Source organism: Bemisia tabaci, chromosome 1 (assembly GCF_918797505.1).
Source record: "Bemisia tabaci chromosome 1, PGI_BMITA_v3".
Lineage (NCBI taxonomy): Eukaryota > Metazoa > Arthropoda > Insecta > Hemiptera > Aleyrodidae > Bemisia > Bemisia tabaci.
In genome coordinates, this window is record NC_092793.1 from 90991866 (window position 1) to 91013759 (window position 21894).

Here is a 21894-nt window from a genome sequence, read left to right on the forward strand (position 1 = left end):
TCTTACCAAACTCCAAACAAGTCTTCTGAATGTTGGAATATTTTCCGCTAACGTGCGTTAAAAACTCAGCATTAAGCTGAAAATTCTCACAACAGAGGGAATAACTCCTTTGGAGTAACGGTTTCCCTCGTAGAGATATGCTGTCTGGTGCAACACTAGTTACGTCCATATTCAGGAAGGCAACTGCAGACGCATTTCGGCCTTGTTGGGCCAATCATCAGTGCAGTGCAGCCTCCTGAATTTCCTGCTACCAAGCTCGAGAGGTCGTGAAAACCAGCCCGAGACTCGGGCAAGCGGACGCTGGCGGCAAGTAAACTTGCGCCATCTAGTGAGCGATCATCCAAACAGCTCCGCATAAGCCTTGCCAGGCGATTTTTACACAAACTGATTGCGGTGGACGCACGGGTCGTTAGTATGTTGGAATATTTTCCGCTAACGTGCGTTAAAAACTCAGCATTAAGCATTTTACTTGCCGCCAGCGTCCGCTTGCCCAAGTCTCGGGCTGGTTTTCACGACCTCTCGAGCTTGGTAGCAGGAAACTCAGGAGGCTGCACTGCACTGATGATTGGCCCAACAAGGCCGAAACGCGTCTGCAGTTGCCTTCCTGAATATGGACGTAACTAGTGTTGCACCAGACAGCATATCTCTACGAGGGAAACCGTTACTCCAAAGGAGTTATTCCCTCTGTTGTGAGAATTTCCAGCTTAATGCTGAGTTTTTAACGCACGTTAGCGGAAAATATTCCAACATTCAGAAGACTTGTTTGGAGTTTGGTAAGAAGCATGCCAAAATGCCATCATTTCGTAGTACAGCGCACAGAGCTGCTTATCAAACTGTGTTGTGAGAATTTTCAGCTTAATGCTGAGTTTTTAACGCACATTAGCGAAAAATATTCCAACATACTAACGACCCGTGAGTCCACCGCAATCAGTTTGTGTAAGTCTTCTGAAGTTTAGAAGTACATTTGTCTCACAACTGTGTATGAAATAATGTGCACTAGTAGTTTTAGTCCTTAGGAACTGGATTCGACTCTTTGCGCTATTGTCAAAATTTTTTGAGCCTGAAACATAATTAGTGTTCATTTTTTTGTTATTTAAGTAATTTTGGCATCAATGTAAAAGGTCAAATGAGGTTTTTAGAGGACAAGATGCATTAGTGCAGTTTTTGAAAAAAATCGAGATATTATCGATTTCAAGTAAAACTATTCTTTATGCATATTCTGTGAAAAATTCGCTCCCAAATTCCAATTAGCATCAAAAAGTCAGTTTGAGCTTTCTTTCCAGCCTAAGGATCCATGTGATTTCGATACTTAGAACACATATTTCTCGAAATAGCAAAAACTGCACTTATGCTGTTTGTCCTCCAAGCCGCCAAAATAAAAGGTGGCCCAGACTTACCGTACCAGGCCTCTTTTTCGAAGAAAAGTTGGTTTCCGAGTTCTGGAAGGTGGTTAGTTGAATAGGGAATGGACCCCAAGGAATTTGAATTCAATGCTTTCGGAAGCCACCCAAAATACCCCGAGGACGACCCCTGTACCCAGAAATTGCAGAGAAAATGTGGTTAGACAAGTTCAAAAATGAAATTGATGCGAAATTTTATGAAGAGCCATAAACACAACTTCTTCAAAATGCTCCCGTTTGTCGAACTCGTGGGAAACGCCAGTTTTCTTCAAAATCATTGGGAAACACTCGAAAAAATTGTAAATTCGGGGTAAATTAGTATGAAAGATACGAATTCGGACGTTTCGAAGTCCCCTGTGCCCCACTTGAAGCCAAACAAGGAGAAAGGCAGGCCCTGTTGGCCTCTTTAACGCAGAATACTACCGTTCTTCAACCTGTAGTAGCATCCAACGCATCAGGAAGGAATGAAATTCGCGACCGTTCCACGCATCTACCCATCGAAAGCTCTATCCTGGAGACCACAAACGCATAGTGGCGTTCTGCGAATGGATGCGGTATAAAACTGTGGAGACTGCGAACTTCCTTACTAAAGTTTTGTGGAGTGATGAAGTAACCTTCAAAAATAACAACACGATCAACATCCACAGCCAACACTGCTGGGCCGCTGAAAACTCCCACTGGTTAGTCGAGATGGAGGATCAGATAATCTGAGGTCAGCACACGTCTGAACACGTGGGTGGGTATTTCAGACCCCCATCTTATTGGCCTTCACTTTTTTGAAGGAAACCTAAATGGGGAAATGTACACAAAGTCTATGAACGAATCACTCCCTGATTTGATGGTGGAAAGAGGAGTTCCCGAAAACCTGCGGAACGTCCGAATTCGTGTCTTTCATACTAATTTACCCCGAATTTATAATTTTTTCGAGTATGATTTTGAAGAAAACTAGCGTTCTCCACGTGGTCGACAAACAGGGCCCACGCCCTCTTCCCGCGTGGCCCTAGGGAGCTGTTGTGGTACTCCAAAACCTAGAAATTTGTGTTTTTCATTGGAAGTTACCCCGAGATACAATTTTTCCGAACGTTTTCCCATACTGCCGTGCTAAGGAAGAACGCCGTATGAACCATCAGATTCAAACTGAGGTATTTACGCTCTAAGTCTACGGCATGCCTCTCTGCAAGATTTGCGAATTTTAAGTTTTCGTTTTCTCCTATTGACAGCTTAATCCTTTGGCTGTTCATTGGCGCTTAGATCATTTGCAATAAGATAATGAGTTCCCGGAAAATCACAAAAGAATGAGGGTATGTCGGACTCACGGCAAACTGCCCGTGTAGGCAGGGTCCTTTCACTATACCGATTTTGCCGTGTGTCCATCCTAGCGCCGAGAAAGCGCTTCTAATGCTGCCAGCTGCGGCATAATGATTTCACCTCTTTCGTTTCTATGAGGTTTATTTTTGCAGGAATCATTTCATCTATAACCAAAAGCATTAACCTTGCGTGTTTTTAAAGTAGAGCTATTTTAAAAATTCAAATCAAAATTAAAAAGGAAAGATACTAATCACGAAAGTAACTGCAACTGAATCGGAAGCTTCATATTCTTCTGTTTTATTTGTATATTTCTTATTTGAATAAGGGGCATGTTAAATTGAAAGTTGACCCTAAATGAAGGAAGTAAGTGCTGCGCAGAAATAATAATGTTAGTGGTCAGTACTTTCCTGATTCTAGTATGAAGTAAAATCCTTTTTTTCCCTTTGCAACCTTTGTTTTTCTCCCTTTTTTAACTTACTATCTTGAGGAGACTATTCTGCATTCTAAAAATTATTTTTTCATGACGAGGCTAGCTTTCCAAATTATTTGATTTACTTAGGTATGGAATCTAAACTCTAAAAATATAAAAGGAAAATCTAACGTAAGAACTCTTTTAAAAAAGAATTTATACAATTTTTCACCAACAATGTAGGGAAATATCCTTGACTAAAATTGTCGGTTTCAAAGTGCCAAGAATTTACGCAAATTCAGCGGAAAATATGATGCCTTTTTTAGGATCGAGTAAGATAACTGGAGGAACCAATCCAATTAAAAAAATTAAGAACTTAACTATAACAACATAGCTTGTTTGTATCGTTTGAATTCTCCCGTTCTCATTTTGTTTGGACATAAATAAAGAAGAAGAAAAAATTAAAGAATTGACCAAAAAAAAGTTGTTCAAGGTGTTATTAATCGTCTGCAAACATAAAATAATATACTGTAAAAATTTCATGACAAAATCTTAGTTTCTAATTCTTAAAAGAATAAAGTAGAACTTGCACCCGGAAACATTTTGAACGAAAATGATAACTAAAGTAGAATGCGTGTCTACCCTTAAAAGAATCACATGCTACCAGCAGATGATAAACAGCATAAGTGATCACAATTACTCAGCGCATGCATAACTGGAACTCTGAAATTGGATAAAAGGGTTGGTGGTAAGGGTGATCAACGGCGGAACGTCTCCGGGAGTTCGCGAGGGCTGCTTGGAGCGAGGGCTGCTTGGAGCGAGTGCCGCATTGTCCACAAAGTATGGGGGAAAAACGCCGTGAGTGCCACCCGCGCCCCGAGTTTCCTGGACATATGGCAATCCATCGTTGCAACCTCGCCTCTATGAGGGATATACGGCAGGGACCCCCCCCCCCTCCATATCTCTGAAACCAATGGAGGTACGCCTTTGCTGACTTCACCATTGAACAGAGCATGCTTCACTCAGTATAATTTCATGTCTAACTAAAAATAAATTTTTTTGGTTCATACGGCGTTCTTCCTTAGCACGGCAGCATAGTTCTGAAGAAAACTAGGATTTCGTGCGAAGGGGACAGACAAGACCTGCACCCACTCCCCACGTGGCCCTAAGGAGCTGTTCAGGACTCTGGTACCTAGAAGTTTGTGTTTTTCATGGAACATTACCCTGGGTTTGAAATTTTTCCGAATGTTTTCCGATTATTTTTAGGAAAACTAGGGATTGGCGCCAAGGGGATAAATGGGGCCCGGGCCTTCTCCTTGCGTGGCCCTGGGGAATTTTTTTAGAGCGCTACAACCTAAAAAATTGCGTTTCTCGTGAAAAATTACCCCAGATTCCAACTTTTCCAGGGATGATATGTTACTTTTGAAGAAAACTAGCTTTAAGCGCGGGGAGCTTCAACACGGTAATCCCCCATTTTTGAGGGGCTCCAATTTGGCGCAAAATTGAGCTTTTTGAAGAAATTGTGTTTTCGGCTCTTCATAAAATTCCGCATCGATTTCATTTTTGAACTTGTCTAACCACATTTTCTCTGCAATTTCTGGGTACGGGGGTCGTCCTTGGGGTATTTTGGGTGGCTTCCGAAAGCATTAAATTCAAATACCTTGGGGTCCATTCCCTATTCAACTAACCACCTTCCAGAACTCAGAAACCAACTTTTCTTCGAAAAAGAGGCCTGGTACGGTAGGTCTGGGCCACCTTTTATTTTGGCGGCTTGGAGGACAAGCAGCATAAGTGCAGTTTTTGCTATTTCGAGAAATATGTGTTCTAAGTATCGAAATCACATGGATCCTTAGGCTGAAAAGAAAGCTCAAACTGACTTTTTGATGCTAATTGGAATTTTGGAAGTTTAGAAAATTGCAGTTAAGCACTGAACGTTTTGTGCCCTTTTAAGGGGGAAAATCCCTTTCAAGGAAGAACTTTGTGATGTTACGATTTCTTTCTCACATTTTAGGCCAGATGATGCTAATAACAAAAGTTTAACATCTTTCAACTCAAAATTTTCAATTAGCCGTATTTCTGTCAAAAGGAACTATGTGCATTAAGACGTGAGCCTTGAGACCCATAAGAATATATGCATAATAGGGCTCACGTCATAATGCACATAGGTCCGTTTGACAGAAATACGTCCAATTATAACTTTCCCTTCAAATTATTTTCATAAGCTTTTGACTCTCCTTTTTCTTTCTGACATGTATCCTTCCACTGTTTTGAGTCCTTTACTTCTGCTTTGTTTTCAGGTAAAGCTTTTGGCACAGCTAGGAACCTAGAGGTCCACTGTGTCATACATACTGGCTTTAAACCATTTATTTGCCGAATGTGTGGTAAAGCCTTTGCTCGGAAAGCAGAGATCAAAGATCACGAAAGAACTCACACTGGGGAGAAACCATACCAATGCGAGTTCTGTGGCGCAACATTTAGGTATGCTTACTTTCTTGCCAAGCATGAAGAGTGAAATTATTTGCAATTTTGGTGCGTACCTATATGTAGTATACTGCCTTTGCAATCGTTTCGAACCACGACTTCATCATCCCTAATATCCACCGATTTGTGGTAAAAAATCGTAGAAACTCGATATACCAGGCCATCATATCCACTTTACAAATCAATTTCATGAGTGCAAATATGTGAAAATCAATATACCTTAGGGTGGGTGGGGGTAAGAGTATGCACTAGGGTGGGACTTATTTTTTTAAATCGACAAAACAAAATGTTGCACGGTCTTAAATGGTTCTATGTGATAAAAAAACAAGGTAGCCAAGAGGATTTTGAAAAAAAAAAAATGTTTAACCCGGCGTGCACAGAGCCTAAACATCGAGATTTTTCTGGTTGTTTTGGCAGTTTCGCCTTATATTTTTGATATTTTTGCCAGCAACACGGATTGGACGCTAGATGACCAAAAATTGGTACAAACCTAGCACATACCTTGCAGATTGAGAGAAAATTTTTGTTTCTCTCCTAGATCTCTCTCGCTTTGCTCGGTAATGCCGAAACTCTCCGCTCGGCAGCTCTAAAAATCGAAATTTCGCCGTTTTTTAACGTATAACGAACTTTTTGACCTATAGTTGTAGTAAAAATCCGAAAATTTGTGGAAAGCAAGTCCATACCATCAGTATGGAAGGGCAAATGTCAGAAAACTCCGTCAAAAATAGCTCAATTTTGACCGTTTTTTCGCGCTCGTAAATTTATTGGACGCCCTGTAATGACAATGAAGGTTCGAAAATTTGAGGAATGTAAGTCCATACCTTGTGTATGAAATAAAAAATTTTACTTGGTTCCTACGTCTTATATTCTTCGTCCTGCGATACCCATAATGGCAGCGAAAACGTCAAAAATACCTCAAATTGGCCGTTTTTGGAGAATTATTTTGAACACCTTGTAGTGGCAGTGGAGGTCCGAGAATTTGTGCAAAGTAATTTCATACCTTCTGTAAGGAATAAAAAAAATCTACTTGGCTTCTATGTCTTACATGCCTCGTTGTGTGGTGCCCGCAATTACTTCGAAAACGTCAAAAATACCATTCTTCGTTCCTTTCTTCAATGGCGAAATTTACTAGACACCCTGTAATGACACTAGAAGTTCGAAAATTGGTGAAAAGCAAGTCCATACCACCAGTATGGAAGGGCAAATTTCAAAAGATCCATAGATGTTTGATTGTTTGTCGTACGATGTCCTCAGATACACAAAAATCGTGAAAAATACCTCCATTTTGACCGGTCTTTCGCTATCAAAATTTAATAGACACCCTGTAATGACAGTGAAGGTCGAAAACTTTAGTAAATAATTTTATATTAATTTAAGTTCTTTGGACTTTTTTTTTTGCATAAATACTCTTTGAAATGAGGATGGAGGAGGTTTTTAGACGACGAATTGCACCCCTGAACAAAGAAAATTATGCAATTTGGAGCCATTGAGTTCAGCTTACGTTGAGGAACCAAAAGCAATGGGCAGCTGTGGAACCTGGCTATGATGGACCAGTAGAAGAATGGACTGTAGACAAGACAAACAAGAATCTGGAAGCGCTCAACTTCGTTATAGAGAATGTGAAAGATCGCTACAGCCCAGAAATTATGCATGTGACTACTGTGAGAGAAGTATGGCTGAGGCTGCAACGTCAAAACTGTGAGTGCACTTGGACGCATATCGCTGTTCTCCTTCGAGAGCTAGCCAATACAACAAAAACGGACGATACTTCAATGCAAGAATATCGAAAAAAATTTGAAAATCTTATTTTAAAACTGAAAATTGTGGGAGTCAATTATGGTAAACCTGCGCAAATGGGTTTATCGTGACTGGTTTGCCAAAATGATACGAAGCCTACATGCTCTCAATCCCATTCAAATCTGAAGACTAATTAACTAATGAAGATGTTAAAAGTAAGCTTTATCTTGCCGAGAAACAAGCGAAAATGCAGAAAGAAGTCAAAGACAAGGAAGAAGAGAAGGCGCTTTACTTCAAGAAGCAACAACCTCACAAGAAGAATTTCAAGAATCAGACGAAATTCAACAGTATTGAAGACAACAGAGTGTTATTTGTTGCGCCTGTAGTGGACCTGACCATATTGCAAAATTTTGCCCCAAATTTTCGAGGCTGCAGTAACGCAGTGGTCAATCATCATCTTATGCAGGTTCGGCTTTGTAACAAGATGATGAGTCAGCCAAAATTGTAATTTTTGATGCCGCAAAGAATGAAGCAAGTGACGAAGAACTCATTGCTCTAACTGTAGGTAGCAGCGACAAATAAAGGAGTGAAAGACATGTGGGTTATTGATTCAGGTGCAACCCATCACATGACCCTTTTGATAGATGTAATGACGGATTTTGACGAAAGTGTCAAAGGGGAAGTGATTGTGGCAGATGAGAGAGAAGTGTCAGTGGAGGCTATGGGCAGCATTGTTCTAAAGTAGCACCTCTACAATTGAAGCTGAGTATATTGCTCTTTTTGAAACTTGTTAAGAAACTATTTGGCTGAGAGAATTCACCTCAGAATTAAGTAATTCCATCAGAGCCCCAAGTGAAATGTACGCTGATAATATGCAAGCTAATGAGATGTGTGCCAAGAACAAAGTAACTGAGCGCAATAAATATATCATCAAAGTAAGACAGCGCAAAATAAGGGAATATGTTGTTGAGGGCGATTTGTATACATTTTATAGCCAGCTAAAAGAACTGTGCTGACATGTTCACTAAAGCTCTAAATGACCTGCAAATTCAATTTCCCTCAAAGAAAATAGGTTTAAGCCAGGCTGTCTAGTTATCTAGAATTAGCATAATAAAAATTAAGTATCTTTTTTATTTCATTGTTTTTTGGATTGTCCGTACTAGCTATCTAGAATTTTGAGTCTTATCTCTGAAAAAATTATCTTTTGTGTGTCTTTGGTATTTTATTGTTTTTTGGCTTGTCCGCTCACCAAGGGGAGGTGATAGGCACTTTGTCCAATAATTTTTGTCCGTATTTTGTTAAGTGTTGAATGGATTCTATTTAAATTTTTTCAGAAGAAATTTGAATTTATTATGGTAGATAATTTAACTTTATCAAGCTTTGAACAGATTTTGGTATGAAGTTTCTTTAAATTCTTTTTTGATCAATCCGTCAATCTGCCAATTTTTTAAATTTTTTGTTCCTGTTCATTAAATATCGAACGGATTCCAGCATTAATTTTTTTTCTTTAGAATAATTATTTGAGCAATCTGCTAACAAGGAGAGGTGTTGTAGCATTTTACAGTTGTATGCATTGCGGGTTGCATACTGCATCAGATACCTGCACCTATCTCATTCTAGCTCTCTCTATGTATCCGCCATGTAACTGTTCAACTGGTATGCACTTCGTGTAATAAAGTTATAAACTTTACTCATTGTTCTTTTCACTTAATGAACTTTCCACCCCAAACAACAGTCGGGTAGAATTTCATAAAAATTTAATTTTAAATAAAAAAAAAAAAAAAATTATTTTGAAAATGTTACTTTTAATAAACCACTGCATTTTCATTCACTTATTCCTCAGTAAAGAAATAAAGTTTGCTTTGAAAGGTATTTTTTTTATAGTGTTTGCAATCGATTCTTCAGCAGATTCATCAATGCCTGAAACTAATTCTAAAGGAAAGAAGTAAGTCCATCGCTCTTATGCAGAACTCTGCCTCCTAGCTAATGAGCATACTCCTGTTTTCCTAAAAAACATGGTGCGTTTCTGTTGAACACAGTCCATGACTTGAAATTTTCAAGAATTTAATCCTGTTGCTGACTCATGCCTCATCTTTTTTTCATGCAGTCAGCGAAGCAATCTTCAGTCTCACAAGCGAGCGACACACTATGATGATAAGCGGTACAAATGCCTTGAGTGTGGACGCGGTTTCAAGCGTCGTCGTTTATTAGATTACCACATGAAGGCTGTGCATACTGGCGAGCGACCATTTAAATGCTCAATATGTAATGCCACATTTATCTATCCTGAGCATTTCAAGAAGCACAGGAGGATTCACACTGGAGAAAAGCCGTATGAGTGTGAGGTATGTCCGACAGTTTTCGTCTTCTTTGATGAACGCCCCTCTGAATAATAGATATGTTGGATCTTAAAACAATACTGAATCTCTTAACCCTAGAAGTGGTACCTGATGCCACTAGGAAAAGTTATGTCGTGCTTTTTCTCTAAAAACATTCTAAAAGCAACCCAGAAGGTAAATTGAACATCAGCAACCAATTTGTAACTTTATAAGCATTGCAAACAGTTAGCTGTTATCAACATTCTTGAACACAACTTGACATAACAGTCCGACTCATTCAGGCAGGGTAACCCACAAAAATATTTTTGGTCGCGGAGTCAAACTCCCAGATAACATTTTGGAGGATCCATGTGCCAAGCAGTGCCAAATTTCAGCAACATTTAACTTTTTTTACAGGGTTCTTACCCCTCCTGAACATGAAAAAATTGTGATCTTGTGTGTTTTTACAGTAAAATAATTTTTACACAATCATTACCCACCAAATTTCATTTCCCAGTGTTTTGGGTAGGTGTGAGACTGAAGGGCATGCCAAATTTAATTTTTTTTATTAAAAATGGTTTTTATAAATTATTTTACTGTAAAAAAACGCAAAATCATAAATTTTCCATGTTTTATGGGAGGAGGAGTGGGCAACCCCCTATTGTACTTTTGTGACCTAAAGTAGCTTCCAAAAGTATTTTGGTGAATAACTCTACTGCAGGCTTTGTTGTGAGTCTTAGTCATTTTAGTCCATGTTTTGTATTTCTAACTGCATACTTAGCCAAAATGACCATAGTGTTGTGAGTGTAAGTCCTGCTTTTTAATTATTTCATTGGAATAAGTAGATATTATAAAAGACAAGAATAAGACCAAGAACAAGTATAAACAAAAATTAATAAAACTATTAATTATTTGCTGAAATGTGTCTGACTCACTTTTTTTCCATTGAAATTGCAGGTCTGCGGAAAAGCATTCAACAGTAGAGATAACCGCAATGCACATCGGTTTGTACACAGCGACAAGAAGCCTTATGAATGTTTGGTTTGTGGAATGGGTTTCATGCGGAAACCCCTTCTCTACAATCATATGGAAGCTCAGGTATGACAGACTCCAATTGAAATTTTTTTTTCAAACTTCGATCCATTCAGCTTATACCATAACTTGAATTAAAAAAAAATAATGTGCACCTTAATAATGCTGCTTGCGTATTGATTCTGCCACAATCGCAAAAAAAACAGACCTGCAGAGATTTACACAGAAGAATATATATGCAGGACAAATACAAAGTGTAAAGAAAAGAGTAGAAAAAAGAACAAGAAATACAGGAGCTAAAAATGAAAACCAGGAGGTTGAAACTGATTGCATGTCTTGCCTTGGAGTACAAAAAGTTAGGTAAAAGCATGGGTAGTGGAAAGAATCATCGAAGCGAGGCTGTTCGTCGAAAATTGTTCAATAAGTATGCATAACTAGGATGCCAAATAAAGAAGGTCGAAGGCAGGACTAGAAGAACTAGGTATGAGGGAGGAAGGGAGGAGCTTGAGGAGCTGACAACCATGAGACGTGATATCCAAGCTTTCGTACCAAGAACTTAAGCAAAAAGTGATTAATGAAATTATTTTTTCACACACATTCAAAGTGGAAAATTAAGGAGAAAAAAATATGGAAATATCAAGTTTGCTCACTGATGGGGCGCCAGTATGTTCTTTGCAGGTTTGTCAAAGGGTCCTCCTGTTAAAACTCTCAGACTCCCAAGGTTGCCAGCGGTTTGGGAAACCGAGAGAGTCAAGGAATTTGTGGCGACCAGGAAAAGTCAGGGAATTTGCACAAAAAGCCATGCAATTTAATACGTTTCGTGTTCATCAAAAGTGGGTGTGATTTAAAGGGAAAAAATCGAAGTGGAAGTTTTATTCGATTGTCAGGGAATCTGAAAATTTTGGAGTCAGGGAAAAGCAAAAATGGTAAGGGAAAGACAGGGAATTTCAAGATGAAGAAATCATGGCAACCCTGAACTCCCTATGTCAATCCTAGACTCCATGCTTCACCTGGAGTGCAATGTTTGTTTTTTTGCTTGAATTACAGCTCCATATTATACAGATACTTGCCTAAATATGCCTGAAGTTTACCCAAACTTCCTTGTAAAGGTATTATTCAAGAGAAAGATCTTTTGGTATGAAAATTTTAAACGCCTAGTAGACAATTCTCAGATACCAATTGAGGCTTAAATGTACGGAGACAGGTTTGGTTATTCATAAAGTAAAAATCTGTGTACGGAGTCGCTACATCACTAAAGGTAATGGAAATCAAAGGCATTTGCTTCGCAGAGAAGTCTATGGTGGAAGTGATGATACAATTTTGTGTATAACCCTGCATTAAAAATTTTGAAGATATCCTAAAGTCAGAAGAGAGTTGATGTATCTAAGTAAATGTATTTTTAAAAGTGGTTCATCACTGTGGAGCTCTGTGCAGTCTGCATCAGGAGGAGGTTGTGTTCCACTCTGTTGCGATGTGCCCTATCCCAGCAGAGTGGAAAAGTCTCTTCTTTCAAAAAAAGCAAGTTGGACAGGGAAGAGTTCCTGGACATGGTAAGGGTAGCCAGCTCACGGCGTTAGAGCTGTACTATAAAGAGACTTGCGGGCCAATTATTGAAACTATGTCAGCACAATAAGACAAGACCTTACCCTATCTTTACCATGCAATATATTGCATTTCGATCCCTTATTGGGCTGCTTTAAACTTTCAATTATCAGCTCCCTGAGCAGGGGTCTATCAGTATGATCCTGTCTTGGAATTAAACCACTAGGGGCATATTGGCTATGTGAGTTGAATTGCAGAGTTCTGCGTGTTTTAAGTTGAGTCACTATTAATATTCCTCTGGTATGCTAACAACTTTGCGTTCAAAGGTTTTCTTAGTTGCTTTCGTATTTCAATAATGGGCCTGTTGCAAACTTTTGCTAGAGCAAAACTAAGAGTTTTTTCTTATAGATAATGCCTAAAAAATCACGATGAGCGCATCGGCAAACTCTGAAATGCACTCATAACTTCACAATCTGCGTAAGAAATTTGTGGTTTTTTGAGCTTCCCGCTTCAAAGACGATACTACGGCACAGGTGAACATTTTGTTAGAGGAGTCGTTCCATCGTCTGCAATACTCATCATGGCCGACGCCAATCCGCCAAAATACGTGTGATGGTACGAGATAACACCTGAACAGGATTAGACCAAGTAACAATCGGCGTGTTTACGTTCATATTTTTCTCGCCCGCCTTGATTGACCTTAAACTCTCCACGAATTACGCGCAGAACTGCGCAAGCGTCGGCCATGATGAATATTGCCGACGATGGAGCGACTCCTCTAACAAAATGTTCACCTGTGCCGTAGTATCGTTTTTGAAGCGGGAAGCTCAAAAAATCGCAAATTTCTTACGCAGATTGTGAAGTTATAAGTGCATTTCAGACTTAGCCGATGCGCTCATCGTGATTTTTGAGGCATTATCTATAAGAAACAACTCTTATTTTTGCTCTAGCAAAAGTTTGCAACAGGCCCATTGCGTTTTTCATATTTGAAAAAAAATATCTTGTGGTTTTCTGAACCTACTTTAGTCAATGTACGAGAACTAAAGTTCTAACGTCCTCGTATACCTATTTTACCTTACCTACCATCAATGGCAAGATTACGAGACGGTCTGTTTACGTTGTGCTTGTTCAAATTTATTTTGAGTCTTTTAGTTGTTTTGAAATGAATGCATTATTCTATTCTTTTTATGTACCTAGTAAAGCCTAATACCTCCAAAAAACCCAATTACCTTCCCGGCTGTGGACTTCGTCGGAAAATCTTAGTTACTTCCTACCCTGAGATTAATGCAACTCAATACCTTATAGACCTAGAGCTCATGGCGATTCATTTCACCGGAATAATATAAAGCCACCCACCTCATTCGAAGCGAATTTTTAGTCGGTAAAAAGAAATGAGAGGTCTTGCAGGGCAAACCGGTTGCACCTCAAAAGTTTGAGGCCCGGAAAAACCCCAAAAATTACTTGAATTTTAAGTGGAAACATTTATACTTGATATTGGGCTCCTTTAACGCGGAAAACCTCTCTGAGTAAGGATCAGTTGGTCTGGCGGCCAAAATCGGTTGCTTAAGGTCCGCCAGACCGAAATTTTTCCGAAAATTCTTTATATATATTCTATACATGCATAACAATCATCAAGAGCAAATAAGCCAAATGGAATTGTACTACGGCAATAAAACCAGGGAATTTTTTTAAAAAAATCTCAAGATTTTATTGTTAACAAGATGGAAAATTACAAAATTACGTACCAGACGTTTCGACATTGCACATGTGTCTTCATCAGTGGATAATTAACAAAACAATCAAAACAATTACAAAGACCACTACGATAAAAAGAGCCGAGGCAAGACCCTGAGGGCCTAGGTGTTTTGATTGTTTTGTTAACTATCCCCTGATGAAGACATATGTGCAATGTCGAAAAGTCTGGTACTTTTCGACTTTTGCCGTAAGGGCAGACAATTCACCATTCAGTAGCGGCAAAATTCGAAAAAATAGGATGTCAGGAGTTTAAATCGAGTTTTGAGGTCGTTTTTTATCCCACCGTAAGAGGGGTAAGTAATAATTCAAGACCAGATATGTTAAAATAGTTTTACTTTTCGCCTTTAAAGGAGTTAAGTTAACCAAAAATTATGGGTGTCAAGTATCCTCAACTTCCTCGTAAACACTTGTCCAATCGGTGGAGAGCACAAGAATGCGGTCCTTCAAGTTTATACTGGAGAACTTTCCCCTGTTTGCCGTGAAAGGCTCCAATTTTTTACAGTACTTTCCTATTTAATAGTACCGACCTAGGAGATACTGCTCAATAAATTCCACTATTTACCCTGCTGTCCTCAGATAAGAACTACTGCAGGGGCGTCATTTTAGGCTGGGCATACGGGCAAATAGGTTTACATAATGGTATCATGCGAGGCACATAAGCCAACGATTAAATACAGCCCAATTTTTTTTTGATTCTTCACTTTATTTTAAACTCAGAAAAATATAACAAGACATTTTGTAGTCATCCATAATGTGCAGAGGAGATCGGAGGAGAGAGGAAAAAATGCAAGAAATCGTCATTTTCGGCAATTTTCTCCGCTCTACCGGTAGGTTCTAAAACTGACCAATCAAGCACAAGTTTTTAGTGGGTGATTTTAATGGCAGGCATCACTAGGAAAACCCGGTGGAGCGGGACTTTTTTAAATTTTTAGAGAAATAACATACCCTACTGTGGGTAGCGGGAGCCTTTTGGGTATCTTAAACCTGAACATGCGTGTGTTTCTTGAACAGTTAGGTTGGGCTTTGGGCCTGGAGAGGACAAAAGGGGCTTGGGCAGTGCGCCCTCTCCCAGCATGGCCCTGAAGAGCCCTCTTAGGACTCTTAAATCTAAAATATCGTATTTTTCATGAAGAGTTTGTCTCATGATAGTTCAGAGTTGCAGCTTTTCCAGGGATGTTAGTTCATTTAGAAGAAAACTGGCGTTCAACCTGTTTGCCCTACCAGATCTCCCATTTCTATTTACCGATCAAAATCCGCTCCGAATGAGGTTGGTGGCAAATTTACATTACTCTGGTTAAATGAATCGCCATGAGCTCTCGGTCTATTAATTCATATCTTTTTTTCTGTGTCCCATAGGAATCCTTTCGATATGGTTGTAGGAAGTAGTGTGTTTATGATAAGAAATCCTCAAAAATTATGTCATTCAAATTTAATTATTCTGTAGTTGTTAAGTTAAATTAAGTTTTAAAGAATGAGATAGACTATTCTCTCAGTTTTTAACAAATTCCTTGAAATTTTTTTTTTTGTGCGTCTATCAGGGTCATATGAATGATACTATTGTCGTAAACCAACCGAGGCTGACTCCCTCGGATACAACAATCATGACTGCTCAAGACACTGCAACTGGTGTTGAGATGACAATAGTAACAGATGCTGATGGAAATCACAAATTAGTTCCTGCTGATCAAGTCGTAAGTAGTGCTGAAAATTTCTCCTTTTCAATGTGATCAAACCTGCTTTCATACTCATGCAGCATTCTGGCAGTATCAGCTTTTGTTGTCAAGAAGTGTATTTATGTTGCTGAACAGTTGAGCCAAAATGGGTGGATCAAAAGTTTTCGTATTTTTCGTCCATGCAATCATAATTTTTCGGGACTCACCAGACAGATAGATGGCTGAATTCGCGCAAAGTTGTAGTCAGAGTAACAACAGAGGAAACTTCCCTGATGGGTGGAACATTTTTATGAATCATCATAAAAAATTACTTAAAATAACATCGATTATAAATTATCTGATTGGTGCTTCAACCTCAGAGTAATCAATAATGAAGACAGTTAAGAGATTTACAAAATAGCAATCTAGTAGGGATGTAACTATGACCATAAAGCGTATTTTCCTTGCTGATTGGTCTAACATAAGGGCTGCGGTCGATCATAATCGGGTTTGAAATTTGAGGTTAAGCTTCTGAAATCGATGCTGGTTGGATGCCGCCATCTGCATTAGGTCATTTCCAAATCATACTTTTTTCAGGGCTTACTTTCGGCTCCAATATTCAGGGAGCATGTATCATCCGATGTGCTTGTCTGTGCTGCACTTTGCCTCCATGACTTAATCTCTTCATTTTGGTCCCTGGAATGAGAAAATCCTTGGCGGACTCCCCAATTTTAATCGTAAGGCCCCAAAAACAGGATGGTGGCTAAAAATTGATATTTTTATAAGGTGGCACAAAAGACGGAATGAGGTGTCGTTTGTCAGGTTTTGGGGTCGTAGATTCCAAGAAAATAGTCAAACACATACCTCAATCCACGAAAATGCCCAAAATTCAAGATGGCCGATTTTACCTCTTTAGCGACCAAAACGTCTAATGCGGCGCAGAGAGAAGAGTAAATATGTTTTCAAGGTCGCAGACTCCAAAAAAACTTTTAAAAATTTCATTTCATGCCAAACAGTCTTGATTTGGTTCATGTAAGGGCCGAATTCGGTCGCCATCTTAAGGAAGTTTTAAAGAACTACAGGAAAAACCTGCAGCTCCTCATTGCAAAATGAGCCTTTCCAATTCTCCATTTTGCGATAGGGAACTAATATCATTTCTTTTTATCTGCAAAAGTGTGATGTTTTTCAAGAATCTGTCAACACAGGGTGCGAAAGTAACTCAAAAGCTGTAGAAAAAACCATCACTTATTAACATTGATTGTTGTGAAAAAAAGTGTCAATGGTGTTTGCAAATGTTGCTCTCCTAAAAAACTACAATATTGATTGTATTTCCAAAATGAAAAATGCTATCCAATTTAAGTGCATGTACTATGATTTTCCAGCCAAATGATATTAATGGTATGTGCCAATTTCTGTCTTTTGCCTTAACGTACGTAATTTCCATTCATTGGAACTTTCTAGCTATGGAGCATCATGTAGAAGAGAAATAGAATAGAAGTTCTGTATTGAACAATTTCTGCATTTGATCGAATGAAACCTTCTGAAAATAATTTGGTGTTCACTGAAAATGATATCACATTTTTTTACGAGGCAAATTATTCCTCGTAACCCAAACTTGGCGATACGATTTTACTACTAAACTTTTTATATGAGGTACAAAAGCAGGGGCAAAAATTTGCCGGGTTTAAAATCATAGAGGTGAAAATTTATAACGGTGAATTGTCCACTGTAAAATGTCACTATGCCTATAATAATGATTTTGCAACTGCTTTGATCATTGCGTGTAGTCCTAAAATTCCTTTCCTATTCCTCTTATAAAAAAATTGTGCCTAACAAAGAAAAGTTTCTGTTGAGGTAAGTAACCTCTAGAAATATGAAATGATTTTACAGTACAATTGAAATCGTGTGTTTTTCAAAGGCTGAATTCCAAGAAATGTCTGAAGATGAACGGCGGGTATTCATCGCTGAACTTAAAGATCATGTGATCATTCAGAGTAAAGAACCTGAAGGAGAGGGAGAAGGCGAGCAAGGGGAACTTATCGAAAGTCATCAGCTCACAGATGCAGCTGTAGAACAGCTGATCATAGATGGACAGGTAAGAACCTAATACTAATTTTGTTATGAAAATGTGTCCATTGATGTGAACTATGATGAAATAATTCCTGTGTCTTGTAAGTTAATTATCCCTTGAAAAATCCCGGGGAGGGTGCCATTCGGACGGCAATAAACTAGAGTTAACATGTTACGGCAAACATGTTAAAACTTGATGAACTTCTAACGCTGTTAATAGATACAAAGCTGAAGTTTTACATTATGGGCGACTTTAATATACATATGCACAAAGATTTTTGTAAAAAAAGTAATTGTTTCAAAAACCTTGTAGCTGCATATGGACTGAAACTACTAGTAAAAGATATTTTCAAACGCATCAATAATAAAGAAAATTCCTTAATTGACAACTGTATTACGAATTGTGTGGATAGCGAAGCGGAGACTGTCTACTCGTCTCTTACAAATCATTTAGACTTGTTAATTAGTACAAATATTTTGTACATAGAGGAAGAAAAAATCATGGTGAGGGATTATAGTAAAAGAAACAAAAGGCAATTCTACGAAGCTTTGAGCTCAATAAATGTAAATAATTTAGTTGAGACTAATTTTACTAACTGCTCAGACAGCACAAAGTTTTTCCAAGAAACCTTATATAGCATGTATGATAATAGTTTTCCGAAAACAAAATGTCTTAAGAAAATATTTAACGCAAATAAAGAATTAAAAATGAAGAGGTCAAAATTCTTAGTGAGGAAAAAAAAGAATGTTGGTATACGAGGGCTGTACCAAAAGAAACCGGACTTTTGTTCTAGAAGGCGAATCGAACGTCGTAATGACGTTTTCTTGGGCTTGTTTGAAAGCTGATAAGCTACTGGAGATGCTGGTTTTTACAGAATGCAAAAATTCGTCTTGGTAAGGAAACTAAACGCTTTGAAATAAAGGAAAGTCAAACTCGAGTATCATTGTACCAAAGTAACTTAATTCTTGGTAAATGAAAAGCAATAATGCTTAAGCATTGAATGCTTTATTCAACATGCGATTTGAATGATCACAAACGCTTTTATTAGTGACCATAGATTGGAACGAACAATCATTTTTTGGCCAGAAAACTTTATTCTGAACCAACTATCCAGCCACAAAAAGTTTATTTGTGGTAATTGAAATAGGATTTTTTTTTTTAATTTGCACACAAGATTTTTGCACAAGAAACACTTTAGGTATGTACGTACCTTTAAAAGCTAGCCTTAATTGTTAATCTTATATTAACTTAATTTATACATCTTTCAACATCAGAACATACTACCTCTGTTAAGTGGGGAGAAACTTGAAGAGCAAAATTACTACGAATAAAATGTCTTTTTGATTTAACTTGGAACTGCGGACAGCCGTTACCGGCCAAAGTCCTAGGCACCCTGATTGTGTCCTAAGAGTATAAGGAGGCACTCAGCTCAAACAAATGAGAATTTTGGGAACTCCTGGACTCCAAGCTCATGGGGTTTGTGTCATTTTAGTCTCCGAATGCATGGGTCCCTTTCGAAGAGCGAGAGTGCTTCAGGGTTGGAGTGCCAATGCAGACAATCTTCGTAGGTGTTGTACAATTTGGTCATGTACTCCTCCACAGAGTCACAGTTAAGGTCAGGACGAATATCTCTGTTCCTCTCGTACCATTTAGCTTTAGCTATACTTCATTTCACTTGGCTGCACAACCCCACAATTGGCAACCATAACTCCAAACTGGCTTCAATATTATCTTGCAGAGGAGCAACTTGATTTGAAGGGATAACTTTAATTTGCGGCCTATCAGCCATCAGCAATTGTTCGACTTTTTTCTTAATTTGCGCCCCCCACTTGAGCCTGGAATCTAGGTGAAGATCGAGATAAGATGCGACCGTGTCGTGAGGAATTTCAGTGTCTCCTAGGAGTAAGGAAATATGATTGAAAGGCCTATTGGAAAAGACAACTTCTATCGATTTTGAGGCATTCAATTTTGTCTTTTCTTTTTTTGTCCAGCGATGAATTTTATTTAAGTGACACTGAGCATTAAAACGTGCCTCTCTGTAACTCTTGCTAGAACAAGCGTTTCATCGGCATAAACTTCCAGCTTCCCCCTCTCCCAGACTGTGAGATGTCTGTGGTGAAAAGGGAATAGAGAAGGGGGAAAGTCAGGAACCCTACAGAACTCCCGCCCTTAATGGCCTGAAACCCGAGGTAGTATTTTCTTACCGAGCTTGGCATTGTCTACGTGTTAAAAAGGAAGACAGGAACTCGCATGGTTGCATGGGAGCATTTTATCCCAAGTAACAGAGGTTGCAACAACTTGCAACAAAATCGTTTGATTCTTGCAACTAATAGATTGATGTGCAGATTACCTACTCTCTCCCCTGAAGGAGCTACCATTGTTGGAACTAGTTGCAATTAAGTTGAAACATGTTTCAACTTCAAAGTATTGCTGGTCGCCTATCTTTAGATTTTTAACAACTTCGATTCAGCAATTTTGCAATCTCAGCAGGTTGCAACTTTGTCTTCTGATCAGATCGCCGAAAATCGGCGCTTATCGACCAAAAGTTGACCTAAAGTTGAAACTTTGTTGCAACTAATACCAGCATTGTTTCAACTTGTTGCAACTTTTACATTGAAAAATGCTACTAGGGATAGAGCTTTTCGATGAGACGCTTGTGCCAGGTGCCATTGAATGCCTCCGCTACATCGAGAAAACCTGCCATGCAATATTCTCCCTTTTCGAGAGAATCTTCAATTAATTTAGTGATACGGTGTAATTGGTCCACCGTGGAATGTTTAGCTTGAAAGTCAAATTGAGCATCGATGATCAAATTTTGTTTGGATACTATTTCATTCAGCCTTTTAATATACAGTTTTTTAAATAATTTGCCTATTATTGGCAACAATGAAATAGGCCGGTAAGATGTTGCTTCAATAGGAGGCTTATCTGGTTTCAGGAGTACGAAAATCTCCGCCATTTTCCACTGCGATGGAATGTATTTACAGTGAATGACTGCATTACATAAAACGGCCAATTTTATTATTGCCTTGTTAGGAAGGTTCTTCAGAAGAAGGTCAGAAAGAGCCTTGCACAAAAAGGGCTAAAATTCGCCCGTTTTCGGGCCCTCGAAATTGGGGTCGGTGTGAGGTATTTTTTCATCTATAGGGTGACCCTTTACACATAATAAAATTTCAGATTGAGTATACGCACCGTTTTTGAAATATGGGGGGGCAAAGTCCCCGATTTTTACTCATATTTGCAGGTATTTTATAGTCGAACTTCGGCTGCTACAAGGTACCGGATGTAGATATTGAAGCGCGGTTTGCGGTGATTTGTCAAGCTATTTCTGGATTATTTTTTCACATCTTTTACAAACCCGCAAATGGTTTTTCGGGGGGGGGGGGGGGGAGCTTTATTCATATTATCATGACCGTTCGTATACGTCTTACTGGCATTAATTGCTTCGTTCTCGACTCCTCTCCACGCCGTAATCATGATGGTATTTTCTGTTAGGAATCTTTCTTCTTCTTTATATTTGACCAATTCTAATGTTGTCTCCCCCTTTTTCCCTTTTTAAACCCCCCCCCCCCCAATTCTAAACACTCCCTCTCAAGTGTATATTCCTGTGCGGCAGATATGAAGGTGTTATTTGTGGGGAATTATTTTCTGTCTTTATGGTTGATAAACTTTGACCCCACCTATTTCCTCCTTCCCCCCTTTACCCCTGTTTCACCCCCCCCCCCATTTCCACCGTACCTTACTCGAAGTTGTCTGCTCCCTCTGCAGCAGAAATGAGGATGTTTCCGGTAACTATTACACTATCCGATAACTATTATACTCTCACAAAAAAAAGTATTCAAGCATGTAAAAAAGAGAAAAGAGGGGGGGGGGGCAGTGGAAAGAGGGAATAAGGTAGGAAATATGAACTAGTGAGGGGGGATGGGAAAGAGAAAAAAGGGTGGGGGGTGTCTCCCTTGTATTGAGTTTAAAAAAGTAAAAAATTCTTCGCTGGAAACATCCTCATTTCTGCTGCGGAGGGAGCAGACAACTTCGAGTAAGGTACGGTGGAAATTGGGGGGGGGGGTGAAACAGGGGTAAAGGGGGGAAGGAGGAAATAGGTGGGGTCAAAGTTTATGAACCATAAAGACAGAAAAATAATTCCCCACAAATAACACCTTCATATCTGCCGCACAGGAATATACACTTG

The 21894-nt window shown here is 38.9% G+C and overlaps 1 protein-coding gene across 2 annotated transcripts in view; it reads left to right on the forward strand.

Moving 5' to 3' along the window:
• LOC109040425 (uncharacterized) overlaps window positions 1-21894 on the forward strand; it is a 73922-nt gene that overhangs the window by 44703 nt on the left and 7325 nt on the right. For both annotated transcript variants that reach the window (XM_072306428.1, XM_019056362.2), the window contains exons 7-11: window positions 5415-5595; window positions 9443-9680; window positions 10611-10751; window positions 15521-15673; window positions 17553-17729. In XM_072306428.1, the coding sequence (XP_072162529.1) occupies window positions 5415-5595; window positions 9443-9680; window positions 10611-10751; window positions 15521-15673; window positions 17553-17729 (890 nt within the window). The remainder of the gene's footprint in view (window positions 1-5414; window positions 5596-9442; window positions 9681-10610; window positions 10752-15520; window positions 15674-17552; window positions 17730-21894) is intronic.